This window comes from Tribolium castaneum, chromosome 1 (genome assembly GCF_031307605.1).
Source record: "Tribolium castaneum strain GA2 chromosome 1, icTriCast1.1, whole genome shotgun sequence".
Classification (NCBI taxonomy): domain Eukaryota; kingdom Metazoa; phylum Arthropoda; class Insecta; order Coleoptera; family Tenebrionidae; genus Tribolium; species Tribolium castaneum.
In genome coordinates, this window is record NC_087394.1 from 22,029,190 (window position 1) to 22,042,039 (window position 12,850).

Sequence of the window (12,850 nt, forward strand, 5' to 3'; positions counted from 1 at the left end):
GTAAAACTACATCTGTTACGTTGCGCGACCTGAGCAACCCGCCAAATTTTTAAATTAGAAAATTGAATGATTTCTTCCGGGAAATTTTCAAAATGAACAATTGACAAATATTTGTGATGTCGGTGTAGAGTACGAACAAGTTTAAGGTAATAATGCGGTCGCCAAATTCCCCCTTAAGAAATTTCCATATGCCCAGTTTTGAGGTTATGTTTGATCATGAAATGTTGAAAACACACTTGCAAGACACACTTATTTGTTATTTTAAAAATTCGCGTAATGGCATTGTGTGAGGCTGAAAAGACCTTTGTCTTGCACGGAGTAGAAGTAAGCCCATAATAAATAAATCATTCACTGTAACAAAATCACTTGTAGGAGAATTTTCGGGTTGATGGACGCGAACGTGAAGACTACAGACCCATCGAACTTGAAACTAATATAGTCTCACATGCTTTCGGTTCTGCTAGACTACGTTTAGCAAACACAGACGTTCTGGTTGCAGTCAAAATTGAAGTGGATGTACCGTACCCTGAAAGACCTAAAGAAGGAAAATTGGAATTTTTTGTGGACTGGTATTTTATACCTAAACCATCAATTTTAGTGTCTTTATGGCATTGTTGTAGTTCTGCAAATGCAACTCCGGATTTTGAAGGCAGAGGCGGTGAAGATTTAGCTATTGAGATATCAAACAGCTTGTCTGCAGCTTACAAATCGCCTGAGGTGTTTGATTTAACTAAATTGTGTATTCTGAAAGGTCACAAATGCTGGAAAATATTTGTGGACATCCTTGTATGTGCTTTCACCACTTACAAAGCAAAAAATAATGTTTTTTTAGTTGTTGGAATGTGGTGGTAATTTATACGACGCTGTTTCAATAGCTGTGAAAGCTGCCCTTTGGGACACTAGAATACCGCTGGTTAAGTCAGTTACAGTTGATGGAAATAACGTAGATATGGAAGTTTCTGATGAATTGCACGACTGTCAGAAGCTTGATGTTACAGCAGCCCCCATTATGGTAAAAAATTGAGTTCGTATTGTATTTACCTAATCAAAGTTTTAAGGTGACTGTGTGTAAAATTGGGGAGCAGTGTATTGTAGACCCAAACGTGGCAGAAGAATTATGTTCAGTGGGGGCTGTTGTGATAGCAGTTTCAAAGGATAAATTTAGCACAGTGCTACAAATTGGGTCCGGTTCTTTACACCCCCAAACCTTACTGGAGTGCTTACAGATGGGTGAGAAGGTGGCTCAAAGGCTAAGTGAGGCGCTTACAGAAACACTAAGTGAAATTAATCCAAATAAAAATCAAGATGTGGGATTCTTAAAGTAACACTTTATTAAAGAATACATTTTTTACAAAACTTTGTTTAAATTAAGCTGGTCCATTATACCTTAGTGAATCGTGAATAGTTCTAATCAAGTCGTGGTTTACAGAAAAAATGAACCTAAGGCAAGAAATTTCAACTACTGCATTGTCAAACAATCTGACTTTGTTTCCGGCTGTTATTGGACGTCCATCTACGAAAATTGGACGGCGGCCTTCAGAAGACAAGTAGAATTCACCCGTGTTTCTTAATCTGAAAAATGAAAAATATTCTTGTTAGCACAACTTAAGAGCACTAACACGACATGGTGTATAAATTAAACTTATCCGAAATATTACCAGATAGTCTAAGACAAATTATTTTATTTTTAGTAATATTTACTACATAAATAACTATAACCTTTATCAAAACGTTTCGAATACAGTTGAAGGTACAAAATATATAAAAAGTCGGAAAATATTTTTTTTAATCGATGCGACACTGTTTCTTTATCTCTAAAAACTACTGCTTTTTGGAGACAAAAGTCGAGACAACAAAGCATTCGGGCGTTAATTAAAATACCAACATTTGAGTAAATTTCTTCTTTGTATTTTTAAGAATATTTTAACCATGTTTTTTACCTCATGTATGGCCCAGGAATCGGAAATTAAAGATAACATACGCATAAAAAACATTAAGACGCTTTTGCGTATTTTTCCAAACAACTTTTTTCAACCCACTGATGAAATTACACGTACACGTACAACTTGGGGGTCTTTTTTAAGTGAAACCCTTTTCAGTTTTGAGCTTTTATCTTTTTAATTAATGTTTAAAATTTTGTCAAAATTTGTTAAAAAAATCCCTATGCTATGCGTAACTAATTAATAATTTAATTAGTTAATTAAAATATTAATTAATTTTAATACTGTTTATATTTATTTAAATAATTTAATTTAATATTAATTCTTAATAATCAATTAATTTTTTTTTAATTAATTTAAATTTTAATTTAATTTATTTAATTTTTTAAATTTAATTAATTAAATACTAATTATGTAATTAATATTTTTTTATTATTTTTCAAAATTTTCATTTGACGTTTGTCAAATTAATCTTTAAAATAGGAATACTTTTAGCTTCTTACATGTCCCTAAAGTCTTTTCAAATCAGTTCCGGGTTTACTGCTAAAAAAAAATAAAAACCAAAAAAAAAATCGGTCACACCTTTTTTGAGACACTCTGTATAATCAAAAACATTTTCCTGAAATGTGTTCTGAGTATAAATAACATCTACAAAATATCAAAACTTCAACTTTAATGATAACTGAGCTACAGAAGACGGGAGCTGGGCTGGACCACCTGTATAAAGATAAATGTAGAAAAAGCAGTTTAATTTTGTTACAGGTATTATGGTGTTTTCATAATACCTATTAGTTTATTAGTTTTATTGACATAAGACGTCTCCTAGTAGGAATATTATGACCTAATAATAGACTGGCTGTAGATAAATTTGCTTTTTTATTTTTTAAATCATAAAAATTATACAGCGCCTGCCGTTAAAAAAACTGTATATTATTTTCTAAAAAGTTGATAATGCTGATGAAAAGAAGTCAATTTTTTTATCACCCGCAAAATTGTCGAATTGTGTTCCTCACTCCTCTATTTTAAAATTTTTTTAGGACTTACCCCGTTATAGAAAAAATAAGAATTTTCCAAAATATTGCCTCTTGCACTTTTTATACCGTTAAACCAGATGCGCAAAGTTTTGAAAAAAATAGCTCGGAATGAAAAATTTTAATATTGTTTCCCTGTTTTTAGTAAAAATTTTAATCACAAGTTTCTCTCAATTTATTAAAACTCAGTACTCTTACGTTGTTTTATGAGCAAACATTGAACAGGTTAAATTTAATTTAATTTAAAACAGTTACTTCTAACTTACAGACAACTACAACAAACAAAAAATACCTTAGAGTTCCCTGACGTCTTGAAACCTTATGTGCAGGTCCCTCCAAACTGAGATCAATATCAACATTATACCCCTTGGCACATCTTCCAATGATAATTTCTTTGCTTCTCATTAAGTACCTCACCATTCTACCTCTCAGCACAGCTAGAGTTTGTCCATCTAACTCCCCAGGACAGATTCCAGTAACACTATCAACCAGCACATTCCATCTACCAACTTCATTCTCCAACTGTCTGATTTGTTTAATATTTTTCCTCTGTTGTAATCTCAACTCCCGATCGAGTGCCTCATCCGGAGGTTCACTCAACTCTGAATCTTGAATAATGTCTTCAGCATCGTTAAAAGTCATTATGGGACGTCCCGACGTTGGCAGAGGCCCCAAAATTTGATCAGGCAACAAATGGTACATTTTCAAAGTTTGCCAGTGCCTAAACAACGCACTTGCCGTTCTTCCAGGATAAAAAACATCAGGATTTTGTGCCAGCAACTCCGCAAATACATCAATTGTGGGGTTGGCGCTCTAAAAAACTCTCATGTAGTAAAATTAAAAAAATTAGCTGAGGGGAAAGTTACTATCATAAATGTCGTTAAATCGTTATATTTTTTAAATAATTTTGTTATTGTAATTATAACTAAATACGGGCGACTACCAAAAATATGATTAGATGCTAAAAAATATGTATTAATAAGTCCAGTTAAATTTCGGTAATTACAATTAAATACATTCAAATACTGTGTTAAATATGAAGTTTGACTGCTTATTTTGTGAACACTTGTTTCTTATGACTGGTTCTCGGCAAAAAACAATAAATAAGTAATAACTATTAGCTGTTTCAAAACAATAAAACCGCCATCGTCGCATTTTACCAAATTATTTTTAAATCATTCAAACTATTAATTACATTAACTATTATTTTTTTGAAGTGCATGAATAATTTTATGATAACTAATTTTGAGAGAAAATGTGACGTTGGCGTTTTTATAGTTTTGAAACAGCTAATATCAGAAAGAAACTAGTTTTATTGTAACTTTGCGAATTCTATCTATCTTTTTTAAATATTCATCTAGAAAACAGAAAAAAATGACCTGACCTGACCTGACCTGACCGTGAATAAAAGCTAGTGTTAGTCGATATGAAAGTATAAAACAAAGCTCCAGTACTGACAGAATCCATAGATTTGGCAGAAACACTTGAAACATACAAAAAATGGTTATCCTTTTTTTAAACATACATATCGTTTTAAAGGTGATGTTAAAAATGTATTTTTACCAATACAGCAAATAATCAATTTAAGAATATCTTCAACTTTACCCACACTTCATTTTAAAAACGATGAACACATATTTTGTATCAATGTTTCAGGCATTTATTTAAATAAAATTGGTATAGTGTCTAATTTATTAGGATAATCAACAAAAAAAGTATTCTGTAACCTACTCATATTTACATTTAAAATATTTATACAGCGTGTTAGGGAATGGTTTAGCAACAATTTAAAGATCGACTAAGGGTCGGTTGGTGAAAACGACTCAAAGTAACATTCGTGTACAGGGTGTATCAGAAATACGTGTGTCAATTTTAACAGGTAACAGAGCTCAACAAATAAAACATTTTTTGTATTTGTAATTTTTCAATAAGTTTTGCAAATTTACTTAAAATTTGTAAAAGAAAACATTGAAACTTAAAACATGTACTCGCCTATGGGTACAAAAACAAGAGTGCAGAACTATTTTCGTTGTGATAGAAACGGATAATTTAAACTAGAGTTCCTTTATTGACATTCAGTGTCCCAACTCTCCCAATACAGGAACTCTAATTTAAACAATATAAAACAACAATGAAAATAGTTGCTATGTATACAAACTAATTATTAAACACCGACCGGCTCGTTTGCACAAAAGAGAGGAGGAAAACAGTGAAAAGGAAAATAGTTCAAACCGTCCTAATCAAAAAATCGTTTTGAACTTAAGGCCCCAAATTTTGGGAACCGCTGTACTGGAATGATAAAAATATTGACAAAACAGCAGAGGTAAATTAACTTCAGAATTCTTCTATTTCAATTTGTATTCTGATATTAAATTTTACAAAAACATAACATAAAGCTAGAACCTACTAGACAAATGAATGTTGCTAATAATTATTTAAAAATTCTTAAAACTTCTCTCCACCACTATGTTCATTTCGTTTAAGCCAAAAAATCAACAACTAATAAACTAACACAAACCACACAGTGGTTCTCAACAAATGGGTAATAATTTTTTTGAAGAAAATATGGACCTTTTGGAAAAATGATAGAAGAGTTTTTAACTCGTCTAGATATCATGATCATGACACATTCACATAAAAAATATTGCCAATTCATTCTCTCACCCTGTATTCATCTGGATCTTGTAGTATTTGACTTCATTTCATACTACAGTCGAACTTTGATAACTCGAATAGAAATTGGTGTTATCAAAATAACTCAAAAAAAATTCATATTGCATAGCACATTTCAAAAATATTTTATATTATTTTCTATGTCAATCTATGACAAGTGATGTTAAAACTTTGTTCAAAAAAATACTTAAAAAAATTGTCGTTAGTCTCGAAGTAGTTATGGAACTATAAAAAAATTCGATTTATAGAAGATTGACTTAACAGAGTTCGACTGTACTCAAGTAATGATAGAATACCGGGTGCTCAAAAACCAGCGCACCAACTCAATGGAGTGTAGTAAAGAATTGCTTACAAATAAAGGTAAAAATAGTAAAAAAATTCTTTACATTAAAGTTATTGATAAATAACAAATTTTAAATAAATGATATGCGGCACCGTTGTCTAACAGTCGCGATGGCAATAGAATTTGATATTTTTGAAACGGTTTCCTAGGAAATAATTCTCAGCGTTGCCACATCTACAAACTGTGATTTTTTTGATGAATTTTAATTTTTTTAAAATTAAAAAAACTGCTAAAGTTTGATGGGAAATTTAAAAATAGTTATTCATCGTTGTGTTAGGGAACGATTACTTAGTGTGAAACATAAAAACATTAAAAAATAATGAAAACTGAAGAAGTTAACAAAATAAGTTTGTAGCTCCAGATTTTTTACAATATGACTTTAGGAATTTTTTCAAGATTTTTCCCGTGATCTAAACATGCTTCTCAACAACGTACCACTGGGTTGGTGCGCCAGTTTTTGAGCACCCTGTATAATCAAGTTTTTTAAATAAAAGTAATTTCAAGAAATTTATAAAAAAAATTCTATAGCAAATATTAAACTATTTCTTTGTCAACTGTAGATGAGTAGATAAAATGTTTTACATTTATTTTATACAACATCTCAATTTGAAGGTCAACAATACCTTTTTTTCTCTTGAACTTGAAATACTGCTATAGAAAAAATGGTGTAATAGTATACACGAAGATAAAGATTGTTTATCTACTCGTGAAATAGTCCACTCGTGACTTCATCACTCTTGAACCTAGCCTTTTTAGTCACAGATAAACAATTTCTTTTTAGTCATGTTTAAGAAATAGGTAACTATTAATTGTTATTTAATAATTTAAATATTCAAAATAAAAAATAATTAATTAATTACTTATATTTATTGTAACAAATCCCATTATGACTAATTTTTAAAAGTAACTTTCCCCTCAAAACTAGCTAAACTTACTGATTTTACGGTGCTTAAAATCTGCTCTTCGGCTTGACTCCAAAGCGCCTTATCCTGCACTGCTGCGATCATATCAGGGTGCAAGTTCCTCATAGCAGACACAGCCACGCGGGACACAGCTTGGTCATATAACAAAGCATACCAACGCTGTTGTAGTTCTTGCACAGTAAATTTGCAGGAAAACTTTGTACCCAAATGCACCGTCCGCAAATCGTTGGTTTGCTGAACCCCAATAATTAACGCAAGATCGTCAGTAGGCTTCCACCTGCCCAAATCTTTAGTTGCAAACTGATTCTGTTGGCGCCCCTTTTTGTTACGCCGCGAACTGCTCGTTACAGTCTTAGACGCCGGCTTTCGCTTTAACTCAGGCGTGTGACTTACAGTTGGAGTTGTAACGATCGGAGGAGTCGAAGGACTAGCCACAGAAAAGTCGGAATGGGACTGTGTACGCGCTCTGTTACTCTGTAATTTAATTGGTTACAGGAGTAAACTAAAGACCAACTTTTACCTTTACTGTATTAATGCCGGGCAAGCCTAGACTGTACTCCACCAATTCGTCGTCAAATTTCTTGCGTTTGATCGAGCGATTTGAACTAGAGGTGAAAAATGTTAACAAACAAATACTTACATAACCTCAAATTACCTTCGACGTTTTGTGACGTCTGAAGCATCAATTAAATGGCTTTGAGACAATGTGCTGTACATTTCCGACTTTTCGTTGGGTGATTGTAACATTTCAGATTCTTGTAAACCCTCCATTTAGGCTTTTTCGAGCAAAAACATAAACACTTCCAAATAACGAGATTTACGTCACTAGCTGAATTGTGGGTTGCATAACTTGGATAATTTTTGAATTTAAATAAAACGAGCCAATTTTTTAAATCTTTTATTTAAGCAAATCTCCACCCCAAAATCAACTGCTTGTGCATGGAATCAATAACGTAACTCAATTCGCTCCTTGTAACGAGATTCATATTTTCTAAAGGGTCAATAAGATGGTCGTACAATTCTTTACCGTAAACTTTTGACCAGTCAGGCATAAAAGTCGTATGATTAAATTTAATCCACTCTGTGTATCGGTACCTAGTTGTTCTTATTGAATAACCCATTATATTAATATCTTCAAGTCGGGGTCTGTCACTGTCTGGAGTTACAGAAGGAAAAGCGCCAGGTCTTGGATATTGCGAAAAAACGGCTCTTTTTCCTCCCGCTTTGTTGAGTTGATTCCGCGCATTTGCAACCATTATTGGTACTAAACTTTGTCCCTCTGTACATAATATTGAATTTGAGCCGTTTTTGGTACACACTTCTAGTGCTGGAGCTACTTGAGTTAAGTCAACTAAAGTGGGAAAAAGATCAACCAATTCAACTAGTTGGGTAATCCTTATTTCCGCATTGCTTAATCCTGGAACGTGGACAATTAAAGGAACACGTGTGGCAACGTCAAAGTTACTGAATTTTGAAAACTCCCCATGTTCACCTCTTGACCAGCCTATGAATGGTAAAAATTAATATGCAAAAATGGTTTGTTTTAATACCGTGGTCACTAGTTAGGACAATAATGGTATTATTTGAGTCAACTTCATCAAGCAGAGAACCAACCAAACTGTCAATATAGCTAGTAGCGGCGTTATAATTTCGAATAATTTCTTTGGTAACATTGTCTGGCATTCCGCCAAAAGGAAACGAAATGTTCAGTTTTTTTATATCGTCTCGGTTTTTCACATCCAACCACGGGTTCCAGGCCACTGTCGGCAAGAGTGGAGGCCGCCAACGATTCACCGGAAGCTCCACCTCACCTTGATGGTAATCTAAATACTCCACCGGAAATTTCAACGGTAGGTGCGGTTTGTGAAATCCAACAGCTAAAAAGTACGGTTTTTCTCCCTTGTAGCTTTTTAGGAATTTTTTCGCTGCGGCTAAAGACTCAAGATCGGGTAGAGTCCCACCAGGTTGGGCATCAACAATTACCGGACATATTACATTACGTGCAAAAGTTCCGTCTGAAGTCACACAAACTTTAGCCTCTTTATACTTTTCAGTTTGGGGGTGAAAAGGTTTGTCGCTCCAACTGTAAGGGGAGTCGTCGGTATAATTCGAGGAGATTCCTGGGTGAAAGATTTTGCCAATGGAGTGGGTGTAGTAGCCGTGGTCTTTGAAAAGCTGAGGGAGAGTGGTAAAGTTGCCCACTGAGTCGCGCCAGTAACTGTAGAAGTCGTACAGGTGAAGAGAGTCTGGACGGCGGCTTGTAAGGAGCGAGTTGCGGCTGGGGGCGCACAGGGCTTGCTATAGCAAGAAATGAATAAAAGCTATTTTTCCCCAATTTTTAAAAAACGTAATGTGTATTGTTGGTTGCAGCACAGTATTTTTGAAAATCTGTTTAATTTTTGTTATACATGGGTGGCCCAAAGGTGTGTAATCGGTATATAACTTATATTGCGATGCTGTTTTCATTATCCCATACATCAATCCCATGGTCCACAAACAAAAATATTTTTTTAATACACAGAGTGTTGTATACAGGGTGGTGAACCTATAAGTTATATTTTTTAAATGGAACACTATACATTTTTCATAATTAGATTCTACACAAAAAAATAATGTAACTTTGTATAAAAGTCTATCTCTTTTCGTTTCGGAATTATTCAACTTTTTGTTATAAAAAAGACCGATTTTTTAAAAATCACTGCAAAGTCGCCTATGAATATTTTCCGGCAACAGAAAAATTCGGAATACCTTGTAGTCTTAGGAAATGCTCGACTTTTACTTGAGACATAAAAATAATGTACAGCGTGTGCCAAAACGCAAAAAGTTGAATAACTCATATTTTTTAAATGAAACACCATGTTTTCCTTTACACGTATCGATAGCATTTTTCATAAGCTTTGTAATGATATGAGGTTGTATAGCAAATTTACAGTATTTCCTAAAGTTTTCAAAAAAATTTAAAAAATATGACTAATGTAACAATTGGTCACATTAGTACATATCAAAAAATCAATTACGATTTGACTATCAGATTGTAGGCTAACAAATTTTCTTGAAATAAAATACAGGGTGCTCAAAAACTGGCGCACCAACTCAGTGGTACGTTATTGAGAAGCAAGTGCAGATTACGGGAAAAATGTTGGAAAAATTCCTAAAATCATATTTTAAAAAATCTGGAGCTACAAACTTATTGTGTTAACTTCTTTAGTTTTCATTATTTTTTTATGTTTTTATGTTTCATACCAGGTAATCGTTCCGTAACAAAACGATGAATAATTATTTTTAAATTTACTTTTAGACTTAACAGTTTTTTTAATTTAAAAAAATTAAAATTTATCCAAAAAATCACAATGTGTAGATGTGCCAACACTGGGAATTATTTCCTAGGAAACCGTATCAAAAGTGATTTATTTTTATTGTTGCTCAAATTCTATTGCGATCATGACTGTTAGACAACGTTGCCACATATCATTTATCTAAAATCCGTTATTACTCAATAACTTTAATACAAAGAATTTTTTTAGTATTTTTACCTTTATATGTAACCAGTTCTCTACCACACACCATTGAGTTGGTGCGCCAGTTTTTGAGCACGCTGTATACATTTTTTTAAAATCTCGGAAAATACTTTAAATTTGCTATGCAAACCCATATCATTACGAATAAGCTCATCAAAAATGCTATCAATATGTAAAAAAAATATGGTGTTCCATTTAAAAAAATTTGTTGTTCAAACTTTCTTGGAAATTTGGCGGCTCTTTACGGTTCGTATTTACCTATTTGTCGAGATTGGGGAAAATATAAGAGAATTTTAAACATAGGTACATATACCTACTGCCTCAACTAATCCTTCTGAATAATTATTTCAAGTGAAAAATAAGTTCAAAAATTGGTAACAGGTAAACACATTTAGTCGGCATTTTTTTTGTCTTGCAAAATTGTAAATAAACTGTAGAGGCGGCCTTTTTTTTTAAATCTTAGAATCGTACTAAATCTAGTGTCATTTTACGTTGTGTATATGTTTTCTCGCGAAAAATGAAACGTTCCTTAATTTAACAAATGTTACTTCTAAAATATTAATAATAATAAAAAAGCAATATATTTAAAAAAAATTGCCAATGCACTAAACTTCAAAAATATCATTTCATTAGTATCCTAAAATTTCAAAGTTTCAACTTAATATTTACATAATTTAAAAACGAAAATAAAGAAAAATGTGGGATTTATGTAATTTAAACAAAAATGAAAAGCGCATTTGAAAAAAACCAATACAGTAAACTAGGATAATTAAAAAGCTTTCATTTGATGTGTAATAATAACACGCAATGCATTTGTTAATAAAAAAGTTATTTTATTAATAAAATATACGACCAAGATCATCCCTCTTTAGGGGCCCCTTAACTAAAAGTCGACCATTTCCTAAAACCACAAGGTATTCTAAGTTTTCTGTTGCAAACTTATCGAAAAATATTTATAAGCAACTTCGCAGTGATTTTTTCAAAAATTGTTGTATTTTATAACGAAAAGTTGAATAATTCTGAAACGAAAAAAGATAGACCTATAATAATTTATAAAAAAGTTACATTATTTTTTGCGTAGAATCTAATTACACAAAAACATATAGGGTGTTCCATTAAAAAATATATAACTTTGGTTCACCACCCTGTATACAACACCCTGTGTATAATAAAAATATTTTTGGTTTGTGTACTTAAGGTCGTTCTATCGTATAATGAAAACGGCATGGTAATATTTCAAATAACAAAAAAGTTATAGACCGATTTCGCACTCTCGGCTCACCCTGTATGTTGGCTACAGCATATTACAGAATTGGGAAACATTTAAAAATAATTTCTGGCATTATTATATCCAATAATACATAATTATTACAGATGTCTCAAAATTTACAACCGTGCTTTTAGGATTTGTTTTAAAAATTGTCTGATTGTCCTTCGTAATCGAGTTACTGATAAGAAACTAAAATTTAAAATTTTTGCGATTTGGAAACTTTTCCGCATATGTCCTAGCCTCAGCAGTGCCATTGCCATTGTAACACATTTAACTTATAAGCTATAACCGAACTTTTAACATATCGACAAAATCTCGAATCCACTGATGCAGTAGTATCATTTTAAACATACAAAACCGAAGAAAATTAATAATAATACTTGTCACTACACAGAGCGATTCAAAAAAAATTAACATCGCTAACATCAACTAATGAATTATATTGCACAAATAATTGGAAAGACAGCATAAAGCTTATTGGTGATTATTTACATTTTTATCAATAACTCGATAATGAAGAACAATTGGAAAATTTGTTACTCTTAACTTTCGATTTGTATTAGCTGCCTGAATCAAATTCCCAAAGAACAGGTGGCAATTTTGGGACAGCCTATATAGTAAATTGTGTTACTAGGCCAAAGGATGGATTTTTTAATCGTTTATTACAACACCAAATACATACTTGTGCAAAAACATTCGTAAAGACGAAGCTTTTTGTGGCGAGTTTATCGATATTGGGGCTGTAGGCATCGGGGTCTCCGTACAGCCCCAGTGCTGGCCTCAAATCGTCGATCATCACCATCAAAACATTGGGTTTTAAAGCCACAGAATAACGCACCAAAAGCCCGATTAAAACCAAAGCAAACATCTTGTTCTGTTAATTACGACTGTTGTATTTGTTGTAATAATAATAAATATAAATGTTTACATAAATCTCCGTAATTGTTTATTGTGTATGATCGTCTGTCCCCTCATTTGCTAAAATTAAATCAACCGCTAGCACTCGACCAATGTCCAATCAGCTGATTCGCTGACTATGTCATCCAATGTGCATGAAATCGAAAATTCTCTTTAACATATACACGAGACTGCGTCTTCAATTAATTTGATTTGTACCACGCTCGGTCAGAAATTAAACTTATGTGCCCCTTT

At 32.6% G+C, this 12,850-nt stretch overlaps 3 protein-coding genes across 4 annotated transcripts; 1 reads left to right on the forward strand and 2 right to left on the reverse strand.

Moving 5' to 3' along the window:
• The first annotated feature begins 13 nt into the window (after window positions 1-13).
• Window positions 14-1,356, forward strand: Rrp42. The gene is made up of 6 exons (XM_008192941.3): window positions 14-146; window positions 197-324; window positions 373-569; window positions 621-786; window positions 833-1,012; window positions 1,059-1,356. The coding sequence occupies exons 2-6, from the start codon at window positions 277-279 to the stop codon at window positions 1,323-1,325; spliced, it is 858 nt and encodes a 285-aa protein (XP_008191163.1). The 5' UTR covers window positions 14-146; window positions 197-276; the 3' UTR covers window positions 1,326-1,356.
• Rcd5 (Reduction in Cnn dots 5) lies at window positions 1,309-7,766 on the reverse strand. Of its 2 annotated transcripts, none has more exons than XM_008192942.3 (5): window positions 7,566-7,766; window positions 7,437-7,515; window positions 6,923-7,384; window positions 3,264-3,784; window positions 1,309-1,572 (listed from the first exon to the last, which is right to left on the reverse strand). In XM_008192942.3, exons 1-5 carry the CDS (start codon window positions 7,679-7,681, stop codon window positions 1,368-1,370), a joined length of 1,383 nt encoding a protein of 460 aa, XP_008191164.1. In that variant the 5' UTR covers window positions 7,682-7,766; the 3' UTR covers window positions 1,309-1,367. The 2 variants fall into 2 exon arrangements, with proteins under 2 accessions (XP_008191164.1, XP_967408.1); XM_962315.4 differs by having other exon boundaries at window positions 7,431-7,515.
• A 46-nt stretch (window positions 7,767-7,812) lies between these two features.
• Window positions 7,813-12,733, reverse strand: Ids (Iduronate 2-sulfatase). Its single transcript, XM_962231.4, has 4 exons — window positions 12,627-12,733; window positions 12,381-12,572; window positions 8,461-9,208; window positions 7,813-8,414 (listed from the first exon to the last, which is right to left on the reverse strand). Exons 2-4 carry the CDS (start codon window positions 12,564-12,566, stop codon window positions 7,813-7,815), a joined length of 1,536 nt encoding a protein of 511 aa, XP_967324.1. The 5' UTR covers window positions 12,567-12,572; window positions 12,627-12,733.
• Between the last annotated feature and the right edge of the window lie 117 nt (window positions 12,734-12,850).